The sequence below is a fragment of the Poecilia reticulata genome, unplaced genomic scaffold (genome assembly GCF_000633615.1).
Source record: "Poecilia reticulata strain Guanapo unplaced genomic scaffold, Guppy_female_1.0+MT scaffold_233, whole genome shotgun sequence".
NCBI lineage: Eukaryota > Metazoa > Chordata > Actinopteri > Cyprinodontiformes > Poeciliidae > Poecilia > Poecilia reticulata.
In genome coordinates, this window is record NW_007615027.1 from 13292 (window position 1) to 32398 (window position 19107).

Here is a 19107-nt window from a genome sequence, read left to right on the forward strand (position 1 = left end):
AGAACCAGGAGGGTGGAGACACCAGCTGGTTCTACACCACCTGGTTCTACACCACCTAGTTCTACACAACCTAGTTCTACACCACCTGGTTCTACACCACCTAGTTCTACACCACCTAGTTCTACACCAGCTGGTTCTACACCACCTAGTTCTACACCACCTAGTTCTACACCAGCTGGTTCTACACCACCTAGTTCTACATTCCTTCACTGAGACTTTAAACTGCTGGTAGTTTATAAACCACTGAACAGATTAAAGATCTGCTGCTGCTGAACCGACCTCCCAGACCTCTCCGGTTCTGATTCTGGTTCTGGAAACATGGAGAAGCAACATTCAGCTTCTATGCACCACAAAAAAAGTTTTCTAGAACAAACTAGCAGAAAACAGCCAAAGCACTAAAAACCACCTGGTTAGAGATGATTAGTAATCAGTGAAACACTGATGGTGACGTTTGACTGTAAAGTTAGTTGGTTGTTTTCTAATTGCTGACTGGATTTCTGAATCGGACCTCCTGTTGGTTCTGCGGTTAGCGGTTTGGGCCGAGGATGTTGGACCACGAGGGGAAGGAGGTTCCGGGGAACCGCGGCTATAAATACTTTGGCGCTGCCAGAGACCTTCCTGGAGTCAGAGAGCTGTTCGAGACCGACCGTACGTACCGCCGCCGCCGCTCTCCGTTTCCTTGGTAACACCGATTGGTTCTGACCGGCCGCCTGACCCACAGCCACCCCAGCCCAGAGGAAGACGAGGGGGGAGCTGATGAAGGACGTGGACGCAGAGTACTACGGCTACCGGGACGAAGACGACGGCGTGCTGCTGCCGCTGGAGGCCGAGTACGAGAGGAAAGGTGAAAGGTCGAGGGGAAGGGAATTCAATCTTTGTTTTTTTTGACCAATGCACTCCATAGTTCAGAGTGATGTCATCACCCAGAGCGGCCATCTTGCTTGATCAGTGTGGCTCACAGCTTGTATTTATTTGGATTTTGAATTCAGGTCGACTCCAAACATTAGAGGCAGGCTCCTTTTTATTTAGTCATGAAGTCACAGAAAGTCGTAATGGTAGGAGAATAAAATCATAACACGAAAAATTACAAAAACTAAATTAAGGAATGTTGACCATTATGTAAAGTTATACTTTGATGCAACCTGTCAATTTATTTTCTGCAGCAGGTTCTGTCTGAATCCGATCCGGTTTCTGACAGAACCTGCTGCACTGATCTGCTCACGTCAGATCCTGATAACTACCAATGTTTTTCCTCTTAATTCTGTAATTAAACAGAAATTCCAGTACTATGGCGCCGATTCTCCACCATCCAACTCACAGACGGGAAGATTGAAATAAAAAACACATGAAAATGTTTCTGTCATTTATTTCTGTTTTAGTAAAGAAAGCGAGAATTAAAAGAAAATCAGATCTGGTATAAAAAGATGTGTTAAACGTTTTAGCCATATGATCCAGCCCTCTTGTGTTTCCTCCTTACATATCTGATGCATGTGTTTCATGTTTTGCAGCCGTTTTGGAGGCGGTGCAGAAGTGGAGGACAGAGAAGGAATCGCATGTTCAGCAGGAGGAGGAGGAAGAGGAGAGCATCTACACCGTCCACAACGAAGAGGTAACCCTCACCTGGCCAATCGGAACGGGCCATGAGGTTCTGATGGAGGTTCTCCTCCTGGTTCTGATGGAGGTTCTCCTCCTNCTCCTCCTGGTTCTGATGGAGGTTCTCCTCCTGGTTCTGATGGAGGTTCTCCTCCTGGTTCTGATAGAGGTTCTCCTCCTGGTTCTGATAGAGGTTCTCCTCCTGGTTCTGATGGAGGTTCTCCTCCTGGCAGGGGGGAAAGTGATGACGATTCCTGACCAGCAGGGGGCCCTCCACAATTTAATTATTTATATTTTGTTAATAGACATAAAATAAAAAAATTGGGGTCCCTTGAAATATAAAATTAATCCTATTGTATTTTCAAAGATTGTTTTTAGCAGTAAAAATGTTATGTTGCCCCTCCCAGACCAAAAAACACACATCCGTTTTGCCCTGGACTCCCTGGATCTGCATGAAATGGTTCCTTCCTGCTTGGAGCTTGACGGTGACGCTGTTCAGCTGCAGTCAGTAGAAGCTGCAGCTGAATGCAGCGGCGAGTGGCAGCTACTACGCTGCTAAGAAAAGTTATAAATTACGTTTTCAAAAACAAGAGAGGGAGAGAGAAAAGGCAAGAGTGTTAATTTATAACCCAGTTTTTCTCCAAGAGAGGCCAGTAGACTGTGAGATTATCAACCATTTAGCATAATTAGCTTAGCTACAAACTACTGTTTGCCTCCTTTTCACTAACATTTAATGAATTAAGGAAAGAAATTACCAACATATTCATATATTTAACTTGTACCTTTTACCACTTAACAGATGAGTCAGTCAGCAGCAGCTCTAACCCACGTCCCTCCTGACCCGTCCTCTCCTGAGTCACTTTTATATAAATTTTTTTTTTACATATTTGTTAAAACTGTCATTATGTTGTGACAGTTTGATATTTGTGAAAAATCTATTTCCTCTGCCTTCTCCCAGTGCTAGAAACAACCAATCAGAGGCAGGAGAGTTTTAGTGCTGTCAATCACAATCTCATGTGGTGCTGCTCATCCTTCCTCCCCCTTGATTTTTGCTATTCTGCAGCTAGCATAGCACAGAGCTGTGCTGCAACTAGCATAGCACAGAGCCGTGCTGCAACTAGCATAGCACAGAGCCGTGCTGCAGCTAGCATAGCACAGAGCCGTGCTGCAGCTAGCATAGCACAGAGCTGTGCAGATTCAAACTGAATGCTCAGTTTAGTTAGCATAGCTACCAGTGATGGCAGATAAACGGTTTCCTGTAATGATAAGTTGTTTCTCCACCATTAGCACATTTAGCAGTGAGTGAATGAGGATGCTTGACAGCACTAAGACCCTCCTCCTGGTTCTGATTGGTTGTTTTGGTCAGAACGGTGCATCACTTTAACCAGTAATTCAGGAAGCAGATGGAGGAGATGATTGTTTTCAGATTATCTGCCTCATAACAAACTGCTACATGGTGACAGCTGTAACAAATATGGAGAAACATATTTTATTAAAGTTAAACTGCAGCCTGAATAAAATGCAGCTACATAACATGTTTAGAAGTCTGGATTGCTTTATGTGTATTTTGCATGTTGCTATAGACTGTTGCCATGGAGACGTTTCAGTATCTAAACTAATAGAAAACATTAACAACCTACTTGCATCCTGGATGTGGACTGTTGGATGTTAAATTCATGAGCAGCAAATATTGATATAGCAGTAAAATAGTAAATATTGAGCTAATTATCAGAATTGAACCAAAGAAATCAAAGCAGATGAAGCCTTTAAAACTGTGACGCTTTTTATGGGTCAGATAGACTCAAAACGTCGTAACAGCAGCTGCACGGGGGGCCCAAAGAAATTATTTGTCAGGGGGCCCAAGATTCCTGGCGGCGCCCCTGGTTCTGGTTCTGGAGGATTAAGGTGCGTTTGTTTTGTTTGCCTGGCCAGGCGGAGGATGAGGAAAATCGGGAGGAGACAGAGGGAGAGGAAGGAGTCGGCTTCATCGCTCATGTTCCGGTTCCGTCTCAGAAAGAGGTAAGACCCCTGGTCCATTCAGAGGTTCTGACCTGGGTTCCGGTTCTGACCCGACCCGTCTGACTCAGGTGGAGGAGGCACTGGTCCGGAGGAAGAAGATGGAGCTGCTGCAGCGCTACGCCAGCGAGACGCTTCAGGCTCAAAGCCAGGAGGCCAGAACTCTGCTGGGACTCTGACCCAGTTCTGACCCGGTTCTGACCTGGCTGGTTCTGATCCAGCTGGTTCTCACCCGTCTGTGTAAATATTCAGTTTTGTACGGTGTTTTTTTGTTTTTTCATTAAAGCGTTAAAAGCTCAGCTCTTTGTGTGTTTGTTTGGTTCTGACTTGAGGATGAAACTTGGGTCATCAGGTGGACAGAACCAGAACCAGCTGAGCCAGTCACACCTGGGGGGAGGGGCTTAAAACGGAGGGACCACCTGCTGGTTTCAGCCAGTGACACCAGCAGCTGCTTATTGAAACGGTGAACCATCCACATCCGGTTCATGGTGAACATTTCTTCACTGCATTTGAAACAAAACGACTTCAACCCTGAATATAAAACCTGGAAAACTGGGATGTTTGGTCTAAAGGAGTAAAGGATTTTCTTTAACATTTTTTAGGACGACATGAGTTTTTACATTTTATGCTTTCAAAGTTAATGTTGATTAATCGACTGACACATTATCCTCTGATCACAAATGACATCACTGATGACCAGATGCTCCGACAAATGAAGCAAACAGGTAAGAAATCAATCGACAAAATGTTCAGAAATATTCTATGTTGTTTACCGACACCCCCTTTCATCGGCCCCTCATGGGGCCTCGTAGGGCCTCATGGGGCCTCATAGCTCAGTGTGGACAAACTTAAAGGATGGTTGAAAATCTAAGGACTCTGAGCAGAAAGAAGGCAGAGTTGGTTCAAAGGTAGGTTTTCCTGGCTACACACTGGTAGCTATACAGTGATAGCTACAYAGTGATGGTAGCACAGTGATAGCTACACAGTGGTAGCTACACAGTGATGGTAGCACAGTGATAGCTACACAVTGGTAGCTACACAGTGATAGCTACAAAGTGATGGTAGCACAGTGATAGCTACACTGTGGTAGCTACACACTGGTAGCTACACAGTGATAGCTACACAGTGATGGTAGCACAGTGGTAGCTACACTGTGGTAGCTAGCTCTGATTATCTGGGCCTTAGTTGCCAAGTTCCTGCTCAGCTATGGTGTAGGTTAAGTATTGATTCAATACTTTCTAGTTAATTTTTCCAATTGAATGTCGGGAAAGTCGGTAAATCTACTAGATCTCTCGTCGCCATGGTGAGCAACATGGAAAACTGTTCTTCATTTTTAGCTACATGCGGTTGGAAAACAGCTACTGGTTTGAACAAAATCAGCCGTTTCCCACAAAGCAGCTCATGGCTCTTGGTTGTCCAAAGCTAAAATGGCCGCGACGCGGTTCTGACGTCATTTTCAATCATGTGCTTTTTTTTTATTTCCATTATTAATTTGATACCAAAAACACATCATGATGTATGTAGTTACCGCCAGCCATTCCAGGAGATGTCGGATATGAATTTATTGGCATGTCACACATCCCTAACAGGATCCACTGGATAGAGCCTCTGATGATACGGAAACCAGAAGAATCCAGACCAGAACCATCAGAACCAGAACCCGAGCTGATGGTCACATGACCTCCTTCTCAAGACTCTTGGTTCTGAACATTGAACCAGTTCTGAACCAACTGAACCGGTTCTGCCAGTGTGGCCGGTGGACTTCTGTGTGTTATGTGGTGATCGGACAAACCACAAGACACCAAGTCTGGGTTTGGAGACGGATCTGTCAGGAGATGTTAGCATTAGCACCTAGCATGTGCTCCAGTTCTCCAACCTGATCTCTCCCCAGTGGAGCGAATAACAAAAGGGAAGAGGAAATTAATGACTTAATATTTATAATAGTCCTGGAGGACCCTGAACAAAAGAAGAAGAAAGTGAGGTGGAGCTGGAGGACCAAACCCTGATAGTACCCAGAGGAACCACAGCAGTCAAGTAGAAGCAGACAAATACATTACAGAAAACACATTTTGTGTAAAAATACAACTTTTAATATAGACCCAGTTACACCAGACAGCAGAGCGTCTCTGTCCCAGTGTTCCCAGCTGCTGATTGGTTAATTAGAGGCATCACTCTGCAGCATGTGATTGGCTGATTAGGGAGCGCGTGCTGCACGTGTCCTCATGTGAGGAGACAACTGCAGTCAGCTGCAACTCATTTACAGCTCCAGGAGTTCTGGTTCTGGACGCAGATAGTCTGACCCAGCACGATCAGAACCGAGTATTTAGGTTCTGTTTCCAGACAGAAGAAGAACCGTCCTCACCTCATCAGAACCAGAACCCTATGGTGATGTCTAGAGAGGTTCAGTATCAGCCTGCAGGTTCTGGTTTACATAACTTACAAAACCAAAATGTTTCTGAAGCTGCTGATGATGAAGAGAATGTGAGGAACCGACACCTGCTATTCCTCTGACTGCCTGAAGGGGGAGATAGAGTCCCAGGCGTTAAGCCTCAAACAATTTAACATTTCAGAGAGCAAAAGGATCGTCAGTCTGAATCTCAGGAACATCTTCTGTAGTTGAGTAGCATCAATTAAAGCTGCTCTCACGTTAAACGTCGGTCTGAGGCCAGGGATCGGAGGAACAGAGGGAACCTGTGAGTCACCAGGCTTCAACCAATGGGAGATCTCCCATCATCAATGACATCATCATTTAGCCCACCCCAGTGACGTCACAGCCCTGTGGTTTTAAAGCAGCAGCTGCTGCTGTGAGGTCAGACCGGCGGGATGTGGAGCCGAGGTTTCGGACTACAGCTGGTTCGCCAGGCGTCCACTGTGAGACAGGTCAGGGGGACACTGTCCCCTGTCCGCTTCCTCATTCCTTCCTTCCTTCCTTCCTCTCTTCATTTCTTTTCCACTTCCTTCTTTCCTTCCTTCTGGAGTCCTTCCTTCCTTGATTGCTTAGTTTCCTTCTTCCTTCCTTTTGGTGTCTAACTGGTCTGTTCTGCCAACCTCACCTGTCGCCCACCTGTCCGGCCGCCAGGTGGGCGTCCTCTTCGACGTCGATGGCGTCCTCCTGCGCGGTGGATCCGTGATCCCGGCTGCTCGGCGCGCCCTCAGGAAGCTTGTGGACCAGAACCAGAGCTTTCTGTTTCCTGTTGTTTTTGTCACTAATGCAGGAAGTTGTCTGAGACACCACAAGGCGCAGCAGCTGTCTCACCTGCTGGACGTGCAGGTAGAGGGGGAGGGGCTTAAAGGCTGCTGCTGCTGCTGTGTGATTGGGTCAGAACAAGTCATATGCTTCCTCTGCAGATCGCACCTGAGCAGGTGGTTCTGTCGCACAGCCCTCTGCACATGATGGAGACGTTCCACCATAAATGTGTTCTGGTGTCCGGACAGGGACCAGTGACCCAGATCGCCCACACGTATCCTTCACCTGTCACCTGTTGGCTTTAAAGTTACCCATTGGGCCATTTTCCTTTCATTTGTTGTGGCTGAGTGAGTTGAGACTACAATACTTTAAAGGGGCAGTGTCGTGTAAAATCAACTTTTTTGATCTTTCCACAATGTTTGAGAAATTCTTTTGTCTCCATAGCAACCATTCATCTGCCAAACACCTGGGTGGACCTAGCCCCACCTTTGAGATGCAGCTTTTTCTATTTGGAAATATTTATGATATTTCTCCTTCAGACTAGCCAGCAGCAATTAGCAAACGCATTGTGGAACTGCTGAACTCATTATAGGACATACTTCTCAGAGCATCACTGGTAAAAGTGTTAAAGGGTTAATAGAGGAGCCATGTTGCGATGACTACCAGAAGGTGGAGCTTCAGAAAGAGCAGGAGTTTTTAAAGAGGCAGAGGCCCAATTTCAAGACATTACATCAGGAAGTCAAATTTCTTTTAAGTCATATTTGTTATATTTAGCATTTTTATAACTACTAAAGGTAACAGTTATTTGATTATGCTATAAAATGGTACTATGTCCCTTAAATGCATAATGCTGCCCCTTTAATACTTTGCAGTAGCACACGGATCAGAACTCGGAGATGTTTGGTGACCAGATGATGTTGTGGACTTTTGACTCGGTATTTCTCAGTTTGGGTTTCCAGAAGGTCGTAACCATGGAGGAGCTCTCAGAACAGCACCCTCTGCTGGACATGGTGGACCACAGCAGGAGACCCACCAGCACTGTGAGTCCTGCTAACCCGAGCGGTTCTGTAGAACCTGGAGTTGATGTATGTCCTGTTTCATGATGATTTTTATAGTTGATCAATAAAACAGTATTTCCAAAAGTGAATATCTTAGACATGTTTTTAAAGGGGCAGTCTCTGATATGTGCTGCCATCTGGTGGTTAAAGTGGGGGAAACGACCATCTCAGTCAGTTTTGTCTATTCTGGTGCCTCCACTGATTAGTTACTGATCCACAGGAAGTGTGCCTCCTGTTCCGGCTGATGGATTTTTGTTGTTTTGTTTGTTTCAGCCCAGTTCTTCAAGGATCCTCCCGCAGATACAAGGTAACACAACCACAACACCGCCCAGAATCTCACATTCGAAACAGAATCCGAGCTGTGCTGTTCACACTGTCATGAAAAGATCAGTTACAGGTCGCATTACGTCAAAAATATCGGAATTGGGTCACTTCAGGCTGCAGTGTGAACGCACCCTAGGTGTGACGAACGTCTAAACGGATTGTCATATTCTTCAACCGTTTCAAGAAGAATATTTCTGAACTGAATGAACTGTTTCCTCTGTGAACCACCAGGGGCGCTAGTGACGCCACTTTAGACTCTTGACGGCGTTGTGTGATGGATTAATGAGAGCTCACATCTTTCCTACTGGAAAGGCCAAAAGCAGCTTTTTGTTGCCATTTTTGTTTGAAACCGTCTTCCCTTGTGTTGCCGTAGCGATCATCCTGTTTGGGGAGCCAATCAGATGGGAGACCAACCTTCAGCTAATCGTTGATGTGCTGCTGACCAACGGTAGACCTGGGTGTGTGTATGATGCTCGGCTATCGGCACAGATGCCCATTCTTGCCTGCAACATGGACCTGTTGTGGATGGCTGAAGCCCCGTCACCACGGTAACAGGCACTCCCTTCAGATGTAGGCGGGGCAGGAGGGCGTCCAGTCATTGGTGACCCGGATGTGTTGCTTCAGGTTCGGTCATGGGATGTTCCTGCTCTGTCTGGAGTCCATCTACAGGAAGTTGACCGGCCGGAGGCTGGAGTATGAGGCAGTGCTGGGGAAACCCAGTCTGCTCACATACCAGTACGCCGAGCAGCTGCTTCGCCAGCAGAACCAGAACCACAAGCTGTCCACCATCTATGCTGTTGGGTATTCACAACCCATCTCTTCTCATCTGTCTCATTTACTTCTGTTTCTCGTCCCTGAACCCATCTCTTGACCCATCTCTCAACGTGCCTAACCAAATCAGAGACTTGGTAACTGTATCCTGTGATGCACCACCCTGTTGATAACTTTGTCTCAGTCTTGGTCTTCATCTGTAATCCTGAATGAAACCAAAGTCTCTGTGTCATGTTCTGAAACCCCCAGTCTGTGATGCTGTCTTTCTGTCTGTAAGGCTGTCTAACTGCCTGTGCTGTTGAATGACCAAACCTGTGCACCATGTGACTGATCCACCTGTTCCCTCAACACTGTCAGGTAACCAAGCATTCTGTCTTCCTCTCTGAAGCAACTGCTGCCTTTGTAGAACTTGGAAGATGGAGTTGGTTGTTGTCCCCTGGCTTTAGAGCTTCTGTAAAATGTTCCACTAAACGGATTAATGTTCAATAACAAGACTTTATAGGTCAGTGGTCCCCAACCTTTTTATTACCGTGGACCGGTGTTCTATCTGTCACACCTAGTAAATTCAGCATACCTTGTGGTAATGATAGTCAGAACACTTGTTTGTTCGTGACTGAAATCAGTTCTTGTGTGGTGTGTTGCTCCTGCCGTGTGGCTGGACACACAAACCAATCGAACCTGTTGTACTTTTATCAGCTCTGATCACAGAGGGTTGAAAAATCGGCTGACAATTCTTAAATCATGCCTTGTGAACCAGACTCACAAGCTCTACTCCTCTCCTCTCGTCTCGACCACTGCCCTAACGCTCTCTGACTCTGGTCGCTACGGTAAAATAAGATACAGATGCACAACAAAAATGGCCCAAAACATTTTACTTTTGTGAACATTTTAACTTACGATAACGACTAATGGGAGCCCTGAGCTTGTTTCTCTGCAATGAGACGGCCCCATCTGGGAGAGATGGGAGACAATAACACCCAAAGTGTTTCTTATACGCACAGGGTGCTTGGTCTCTACGTGGCGAAGCTGTTGGAAACTTCCTTACCTCATTATCGAGCCGGTCGCCGCAGAGCAGCTTGTAATGTGGGAATCACCTACCGGTCCGAGATGAACCCATTCTCCTGTCTCTTCTCTGGGCCTTTTCCCCTTCGCAAAGAAACTTTCCACACCTGATCTGTTTCTTACTCATTTTGCTGCTTGTGGGCTCAATGTTGGCACGCAAGACGTAATCCAGAGAATCCGGTTAAAGGATTTTCAAAATAAAAGACCTTCCAGACTCAAATAATACCTAAAGCGGAAATATTTAATTATTTATTGCGCGGCCCGGTACCGGTTCGTGGCCCAGGGGTTGGGGACCACTGCTATAGAGGACTTTTTAAAAAGAAACTAGACGCTGTTCCTGTTGTCTAGAGACAACCTGATGACGGACATCTATGGTGCCAATCTTTATAACCGCTACCTGGCCAAGCACCACACTGACACGATGAGCGACACCAAGCTGGTGGCCCAAGGAACCGGTACCCCGGTACCGGTGGTGGAGGAATTTGCCTTTGCGGCCCAGTGCAGCTCCATCCTGGTGGGTAGAGACCACTTTTTGAAAATTTTGTTGGGATCCTTTAAGGTTTACAGCAGGGGTGGATGTGGACACAACATGGATTTTAATGAAGTAGTACAAGTACATTTAACTTTTAAATGTATTGCCTTACCATAATGTACCTTACTCCGCCAAACCTTACAGGATCTTTCCACCTCTTAGCGTACCTAGGTTTTTACAGGTCCATTACCTCAGCAGACATGACTTCTCTATAAATTACCTTTGTTGACCTTTCCTTACTTGAACTCTTATTTTGACTTGTTGTTGCTATAATGATCCTCTACTTGTCTCCAGGTGTGCACAGGTGTGTATAACCCTCAATCTCCACTGCCTGGTGACCAGAACGTCTCAGAGACGATGTTCCATGGTCAGAATGACCTGAAAGTGGAGCCAGACCTGGTAGAACCGAGTCACATGGTGGAGGACGTGGAGGCCGCTGTGGACCTGATGCTGCAGCAGGAGAGTCCCAACACCTGACGCACCTGTCCTCCGACTGACCGTCTCAACATCTAACATGTGGTTCAGACTGCACACTTGGACCACACATAACCTGTTATCTCCTACCTGTGGTGGCTGTCTCTGTTTTACATGAGTAGAGCTCTGCAGGTGGATCTCAAACCTCAATCTGTCTGAAACTGGACAAGTGATCTTTACATTTTATTATAGCAGAACAGGTGAAGCTAAGCTAGCAGTACCTCTGAGTCTAGACCTGTTTGAATTCATTTAGTTACTGTGACCATCAGAAAACTAAAATAAGCTGTTAAACTTTTTCTCAACCTCATTGTTTTCATATTGAGTCCAAGTAGGTGAGACATTACCTGTGTAGGTGTGTCTCCACAGAACCAAAGGTCATAACAAATGTTTAGATCATTCTAGATATTATTTTTGAAAAAAGTAACAGTTTACTGCAATGATGTCATGAACAAGTCAAAATGAACTGAATTTGCATTAAAATAAAATCTTTGTGAATTTAAAATGTGAAGCTATGCATTTTGTTTTTCAGATCATTTAATAGACCTTGAAGCTGAAACTTTGGGCTCAAAGTGCTTCCAGGTGGCTTGATTGATTGATTTGCTATACTTTGGTAATAAGATCAAAATGAAGTGTGAACATTGATAGAATATGACTAGTTAAGGAGGTGAATTCAAATTCAAAATTAATTGATCCCAAAGGGAAAAAAAAAGGCAGATTTAGTACCTGTTTGTTCCAACAACCTGCCTCCTGTCAGCTATCCTTCACTCACTGTCAGATAAAACTTATTCTAGGTCATCTACATCCTATCCCTGGTCAAGTCTAGGTCAGATTATTCTGAGTTTTCAGGCCTTCTAACTGAACATGTGAAGGTAAAACTGTTGAGACAGGAGCACAATTCTACTACTGTGTCGAATTTAATGAGATATTTGACCGGAACCGATTTGACAGGTTCACTCAAAATTGTTAAAGCAGTCATTCTTTGTTTTATAGATTGGACATTCATAGGAAAGTAAAGTTTGTCTATTGAACGCATTTACGTGTATTCGGCTCATGAATTGGTGATTTGAGGTCATTTTAATAAACCGTTTCTTTCATAAGGTGTGGAATAAACACATAACAGTTTAAGCCTCGGACTGTGAGTTTCAAATGGTCTGTGTTAATTCTCTGTTTGGTGACTGAAATCCAGTCCAATTCTATTCTGGGCTTTACTTCGCTGTTGTTTAAACACTTTGACCTCCTCAACATGGCGCCGGGAAGCAGACACGTCGACAACGGAAGCGGGTCAGCCACCGCGCCTGCGCAGTGGCTGTGCCCGGGTCCCTGTAAAGATGTCTGAGCAGGCGGGGAGGGAGCGGAGCGGACGACTGAGAAGCAGCGCGGAGAAGCCCCAACTGTCTGCTGTTTCACCACGCAAGGTAAGAGCAGCAGACCCCGTAGGAGTTCTAGGAACACACCGACAGCCGGCTTAAGGTTTCGTATTGCGGATGGAGGCGGTTCCGGAGCTGTGGAGCCTTAGGGTCGAGATTTCGGAACAGAAATGTTGGTAAAGGCGCGCAGAGCTGTGGCAGGGGCGTGTCCGCCATCTTTGAGAGGAGTTGGAGCTTAGCGGTGGCGGTGGATCGGAGTTCAGAGTCCAACAAAATAATCTATTGGCCACTGTCAGAGCAGCTATCGGGTTAGGCCGCCCAGTCCGCGGGGATTTAGCACACTTTCAGGCGGTCTGGCTGCTCCTCAGAGTAGTAGTAATCGCCGCGGTCTCCGATAGCGGAACGCGGGCTTCGAGCAGCAGCCGCAGCCTTTTGTTGTCCTCCTCCCCCTCCTCCCTGTTTGCGCTGGCTCTCAGCGCGCATGCGTGTAACCATGGCGCTCGTTCTTGCGTCTGAGAAGAAAAACAACCGAAAAGCTTCAAACAGTAACATAAAATCAGATGGATCAGAACCGATCTGCTGCTAGTTAAATAGAACCGATCAGAACTGATCAGCTACTGCTGGATCAGAACCAATAAGCTGCTGATGGATCAGAAGCGACCCGGCGCTGATGGATCGGTGCGGATCAGCTCCTGATCAACCAGGTTTCATCTCTGAAGGAACGTTCTTCTATTCAGTTCTCCAGCCTTAGAGAAACTGGCTGGTCCAGACTCAGACGGTCCGGATTAATCCATCAGAACCAGGACAAAATCCGAACCCACACCTGTCATTTTAAGAGCATTCTTGTGGCAATAGTTAGGTTGTGAGTTTGATTCCCCCTTGACCGCTGAGGGAAAGACGTGTTGATGTTCAGGTGAAGCTGAGCAGCAGGAGGAAATATTCACTTTATTTAACCTGATAAAGAAACTGCATTTTATGTTTTTAGTCGGAGAATCACTGAAGCTTTTCCTGGTTGGTGATATATGGTTTTCACAGTTTTAAATCATAAAATAAATACATTTAAAGATCACCCCATTCATGTCTTGAACCTTTATCAGATGTTTTTTTATTTAATTCAGCTAAAAGTCCAAAGACGCCGAGAATGTTAATTAATTCACCTGTAGATGACACATCATTGGAGTTCTCAGTTTTAGGCAGTCATCTCCTCTTGCGTTAAAACATTAGAGTTCAGTTCATTTTTAGCTGAAAAAAGTGTGGACCATTTTACTTCCTCTGTCTTTTATTCTGAAAGCCTGTCTCTTCCTGTCAGGTCCACATGATTGTGATGAACAGCTGAAATGTCCAATAACAGCCAGGGATCTGTGAAGGGGGAGGCGGCCCCCATGGTGCCACCCTCTGGCTCCGCCTCCTCTCACGGACCGCCCCTTTCTCCATCCACCACCTCCAAATCTCCTGAGCTTCCAGGTACCCACCTGTCCTCTGACTTGTCCCTGTACCACCTGTCTCCGGCTCTAATGTCTCATCTGTCCTGCCAGATGAGTTGGTCCAGGCTGGATGGTCCAAGTGTTGGTCCAGGAGGGAGAACCGGCCCTACTACTTCAACAGATTCACCAATCAGAGCCTGTGGGAGGTACCTGTGCTGGGTCAGCATGATGTCATTGTGAGTTTGCACCAGCAATCCATTTAGCAGTCAATCAACCAATCAGCTGCAGCGCTGATGACTCATTGATCTGTTTCAGTCTGACCCATTGGGTCTGAACGCAGCTCCTGCAGAGGGGGGAGATGGTAACCTTGGAAACGGCCAGAGGAAGAGGAGGAGCTCTGAGGAGCAGGGGGCGGGGCCTAACAGTTTCAAACGGACAAAGGTAAAAAACAATAATAATCCATTATTTATCCATTAATCGGATAAATTCGAATCATTTTCCCATCACTGGTTACAAACATGATGCATTTCTGTGTTAAGTTTTTACATTGCACATAAATTTGTTGACTAATTTTTTTATAATTAGTGATTTAAAACTATACAATCTAAAACAATTCTGATTAAATTATAACTAAAACTAAATGTTTTTTTAGTTAAAAGATTCAAACTAAGCAAAAATTTGCTGTAAAAATTATTATTGGCTGCAACTAACAAATATTTTAGTAATCGATTATGCTGACGATTAATGTGATTATAAAATTGGCACGTTCTGCAGATTTTACTGCTTAAGCTTATTTTATACAATGTTGCTGTATATCTTATACAGCAACATTCCTTTAATGAACGCTTGATAATTTGCAGCAAAGGATGCATCTGCATGTAAATAATATCAGGACAGTGTAGGGCTGATCTGATGATTATTTTTAGGATGAGCCTATTAATAATAAGATGGTCTAAGATGCTCAATAGGAGATTATTATGGGCTTTTTTTTACCAGGTGAAGCTGAAAGAGGAGTTCTGGTAGAACAGATTTACAAAGATTTTTTCCTGTATTAAATCCAAAAGATTGATATTTTTGGACTGTTTGGTCTTCAGTGCTGCTCTCAGGGTGTTGGTCTTAAAGCAAATGGCCTTTTTTGAGTTTGCATAATCCAGCTGACGATTAATTGATTACTAAATTAGTTGACCATTACTTCAGTTCTGGATTCGATTAAATGTTTGAGCCCTAAGAAAAAAGCAGCCAGTGTTGATTTTGGTAACGATGAGGATAACAACGATATTTTGTTGATTCCTCTTTTTTATGACAATAATGAGATTGTGACTAAAGTAACATTTGATGTCTAAGACATGGCAAGACGTCTGAGTTTTCGTAAGGAGATGAAACATTTCAGTGACGCTGATATGTTTGGCCACGCCCACAATCTGACGTCACTCAATCATAATTGATGCAGCTCATTACTTGAAGAGACTTGGTGGATGCAAACCCAGAATGATTTATAGACTTATTCCTGAGGCTAAGAACAACTCTTTTTGAAAGAAGAGCTGAATTGTTGAGGGACACAGAGGCACCTGTGGATTTAAACTCTGGACAAAATGCCAGGAAACTTAAGCAGCACTTGAGGCTCACCGCACTGATATTTTTTCAAAAGTAAGTTATGCATACAATGTTACCTGATAATGGAGTTGAGATAAGTTTCTTGATAAACTGTGAGATTCTGGCGCACACGGCGCTAACTGCGCTATAAAGTCAGTTCATTGGCTAATGTGCGTTAGTTTTGGGTAGAACATGGGAGGACTCTTGTAAAATACGGAATCGTTCTTTATTTGGCAGCAAGTTGTTGCTGAAATTTTAAAATGGTGGTGGACCGCTATTACCGATGTTGCCTTCCGATGTCACAGTTGCCTAAAAACGGAAAACAAACATTGTGCTGCTCTCGGCCTTTATAAACGTCCACCCGGTTTCTCACCGCGTCCTCGGAAGCGAAAACTGTTTAAATAAAATACAGACGTGAGCAGGAAGAGGTGGATCCCTGACTGAGCAAACGAAGCTGAAGTTGGTTTCCGATTCCAGGAACAAATCATTTTTCTCTGCCTTCAGCATATTTAATTTACTCCAGTTAAAAAACTACAACACCTGCACACTTCAAACCTGGAATGGATTATTCTCAACTAATAGCAGAATATTTAAAACCATGTTTGTGATTTGTGAAACCTTTATCTTTATCTTCAGTAAAGGTTGATTTCACCACTTTTTACAGGGTTCATACCGGTCATGGGAAACCTGAAAAGTTATGGAATTTTATTTCAGGTCAAGGAAAATCATGGAATTTGCAAATAAGGGCAAAAATTGCTATTTTTTTCTATGGTGCGTGTTTCTGTGGTTCTCCTCTCGGACTCGACCCATTCCGTCTTGGTGTCGGACATTGAGGACTCGGGATTCTATTTCAAGGCCACAACTGTGGAAATGTCTCTAAATTGCCAGCATATTGTCCAGTTTATTTGTTAACATCTTTGTTTTCACTGGATGCTAAACATACCGATTCAAATCCCAGCCATAAAGCGACTTACTAATGACGTGTTTCTGTTTCCGCTGTCAGCCGTCGCCCCCTTTAACTCGCTCGCGCTCTGAGACATGCGCAGTTTGTCTCGGAGCGGGAGAAGACGTCCGACTAATCGACGGCTTGTGCGAAAGCGTCAGGGAGTCATTTCTCAAGATGGCGGACAGCAGAAAGTATGACAGCGGAGCGCAGAGGAGAAAGAAAAGAGGAGCGCGACAGAGAGGTGATGAAGAAAATATTCAAAACAAGTTTTTTTTGTTTTTTTTAACAGAACCACAGTCCCTCTCGGCTACTTAAGCGTTAGCCTTGCTAACAGCAGAACCTGGATCTGGGTCTGATCTGGTGCCTGCGGAGTCACAGGCGCTGGAAGCTCGATCTTCTTCGCTAGTCGCAACGATGACCGGATAATCCGGACAGTATTGATCCTGCGCTTCGGGTAAAATCTGATGAACTGCTGTGGGCTTACTGGGCTGAACAAGAAGCAGGGAGCTGTCAAAATATGGATATTAATTTGAAAGCATTGGAACAGGTTTTACAAAAAATTAAACAGGACTCCTCTGTAGATCGCACTTTGAATGGCAGCTCCAGGTGGTGAGCACATCCAAAGAGGCCGAGTTATCCTCCATCCACTGCGCCTGTGTTTGCTTTGCATGCCGTATTTCTAACGATGCTACAAGTCAGTGGTGCTTTGAAACGGGTTTCAGTGACGGGAAACACGCAACAGGAGGCGCGTCTGATTTACATTCAAAGTCTTTGGAGGCTCGTCGACGGCCGTTACGCCGAGTTTCAAACCGTTTGGCGCATCTGAGCTCCGCATAGACTTTGAATGTAAAGCAGACGCGTTTGGTGTGAACGCAGCATTACGGCGGCGGGAGGAGCTGTCCTAAAGTGCACAACAAGCGTCATGTCCGCAGTGACACGCAGCTAAAATCCAGTCATAAAGTAAAAGTTTTGACCAGGTTTGGCTGTCAGAGGGGAAATACTCAGCCTGACTGTCTGAAAGGGAGACAGATAAAAAATGGATATGAAGGATAAATAAATACAGTACATAGAGGATGAATAGAGAACATAGTCAAGTTTTTCTTCCTTAGGAATGTTCTGTGGATTATGTAGACATATTCAGGACGTTCAAGTATTTCTTTAACTACTGAATGTAATTTGTTTGCAATAATGGTCCTTACATTGATTACAGTAATCAGCTGCAGACGGATCAAAAAGAAAGCAGCGATGCACTGACTGCTATCTTCTGGCCGATCACTGATCTTTAAAGAAATTTACTTCCTGATTTGTGTGTGTGTGTGTGTGTCCACAAAATATAGCGAAAAAAGTCATTAACTTGGGTTAACTGTTGTAAACCGTGCAAATAGAGAGTTGACCTGGTTAGCCCTCCATCATGGCAGAGCAATAGGAGACGGTGGCTGATTACGGTAGAGGGCCCCACAGTGGCTCAGACCCAGGGGCCCCACAGTGGCTCAGACCCAGGGGCCCCTCGGTGGCTCAGACCCAGGGGCCCCACAGTGGCTCAGGCCCAGGGGCCCCACGGTGGCTGAGGCCCAGGGGCCCCACAGTGGCTCAGGCCCAGGGGCCCCACGCCCTCCTAAGTCCGGCCCTGTGTGGCACAGACAATACTGTGACCAAAGTCTGCAATATCTTTCAGGAACGATCCGGTTCCTCTGAACGTTCTCAGTAATGCTGTAATGCTCTGTGCACAATGTAGTGGATATTATTATTCTATTTTATTAGCAATGTATATTTAATCATCAAAATAGCCTCCAGTTGAAGACTAGTGGTGTTGCGATGTGTGTTCCTGTCTGTCAGTTAGTTTACGTGTTTGCATTACTACTAGTATGTTTTTGTTCATGACATCATCATGTGATTCCTCAGTCAATATGTTGACACTTTTCCTTTTGGGCTTCATTTCCACATTTTGTCGTTCATATTTCCTCCCCATCTGCCTGCAGATGCTCCCTGTAGTTCCACTTGGTCTTACAGTCACATGCTTTTCTTTATGTACCTGTTGGATGTGGGTCATGGAGAGTCATGGAAAAGTCATGGGATTTTTTGCTAAATACCAGTGGGAACCTGATTTTATGGATCTCAGTCACACTAGAACTGCTTCACACCTGGACCGGATTATTCTGCTCTAGTAGCAGATTATTTTAATCCCTGTTTGGTATTTGTGAAACGTCACTAAAGTTCAGATTATTATTCACACTTGTTCCATAATTTTTTTTTTCAAATTCAATTCTAATTGAAAAGCACTTTATTTAATACCAAAGAGAAATTAAATGTTAGTGTAACTCATAAATTATTGATGAAGACTTATTGATGTCTGTTGGAAGGAAATATCTTCTGCAGCTGCCTCTAGCCCTGAATCTGTAACCCTCAATCTGTAGCCCTGAATCTATGGCCCTGAATCTGTAACCCTGAATCTCTGGCCCTGAATCTGTAGCCCTGAATCTGTAACCCTCAATCTGTAGCCCTCAATCTCTGGCCCTGAATCTGTAACCCTCAATCTCTGGCCTTGAATCTGTAGCCCTGAATCTCTGACCCCAAATCTGTAGCCCTGAATCTCTGACCCCGAATCTGTAGCCCTGAATCTCTGGCTCTGAATCTCTGGCCCTGAATCTGTAACCCTGAATCTCTGGCTCTGAATCTCTGGCCCTGAATCTGTAGCCCTGAATCTGCAGCCCTGAATCTCTGGCTCTGAATCTGTAGCCCTGAATCTGTAACCCTGAATCT

At 44.9% G+C, this 19107-nt stretch overlaps 3 protein-coding genes across 5 annotated transcripts in view; all 3 read left to right on the forward strand.

The window, feature by feature from the left end:
• The window catches only part of isy1 (ISY1 splicing factor homolog), a 9230-nt gene extending 5363 nt beyond the window's left edge, over positions 1–3867 (forward strand). Inside the window, exons 7-11 of the mRNA XM_008402455.1 lie at positions 531–648; positions 722–844; positions 1509–1609; positions 3526–3612; positions 3681–3867. Coding sequence (XP_008400677.1) covers positions 531–648; positions 722–844; positions 1509–1609; positions 3526–3612; positions 3681–3788 — 537 coding nt within the window. The 3' untranslated portion in view covers positions 3789–3867. The remainder of the gene's footprint in view (positions 1–530; positions 649–721; positions 845–1508; positions 1610–3525; positions 3613–3680) is intronic.
• A 1837-nt stretch (positions 3868–5704) lies between these two features.
• Positions 5705–11519, forward strand: LOC103460348 (cat eye syndrome critical region protein 5-like). 2 transcript variants are annotated; one of them, XM_008402456.2, is made up of 9 exons: positions 5717–6489; positions 6689–6880; positions 6958–7070; positions 7743–7836; positions 8128–8161; positions 8552–8726; positions 8803–8979; positions 10360–10525; positions 10838–11519. In XM_008402456.2, exons 1-9 carry the CDS (start codon positions 6433–6435, stop codon positions 11018–11020), a joined length of 1191 nt encoding a protein of 396 aa, XP_008400678.1. In that variant the 5' UTR covers positions 5717–6432; the 3' UTR covers positions 11021–11519. The 2 variants fall into 2 exon arrangements, with proteins under 2 accessions (XP_008400681.1, XP_008400678.1); XM_008402459.2 differs by lacking the exons at positions 10360–10525; positions 10838–11519 and adding an exon at positions 9951–10138 and having other exon boundaries at positions 5705–6489.
• Positions 11520–11613: 94 nt separating this feature from the next.
• Positions 11614–19107, forward strand: part of pcif1 (phosphorylated CTD interacting factor 1) — a 21688-nt gene continuing 14194 nt past the window's right edge. The window contains exons 1-4 of one of the 2 annotated variants that reach the window (XM_008402460.2): positions 11614–12432; positions 13694–13848; positions 13920–14044; positions 14124–14249. In XM_008402460.2, the coding sequence (XP_008400682.1) occupies positions 13722–13848; positions 13920–14044; positions 14124–14249 (378 nt within the window). In that variant the 5' untranslated portion in view covers positions 11614–12432; positions 13694–13721. Of the gene's footprint in view, positions 12433–12891; positions 13298–13693; positions 13849–13919; positions 14045–14123; positions 14250–19107 lie in introns of those variants that run through there. The other variant, XM_008402461.2, reaches the window with a different exon arrangement.

Excerpts from the sequence above, each read along its gene's own strand:
- LOC103460348 (XM_008402456.2), top strand. The coding sequence starts at position 6,433 with ATGTGGAGCCGAGGTTTCGGACTACAGCTGGTTCGCCAGGCGTCCACT. Across the intron at positions 6,881-6,957 it reads CTCACCTGCTGGACGTGCAG|ATCGCACCTGAGCAGGTGGT; the intron begins GTAGAGGGGGAG and ends CTTCCTCTGCAG. Across the intron at positions 8,727-8,802 it reads GCTGAAGCCCCGTCACCACG|GTTCGGTCATGGGATGTTCC; the intron begins GTAACAGGCACT and ends GTGTTGCTTCAG.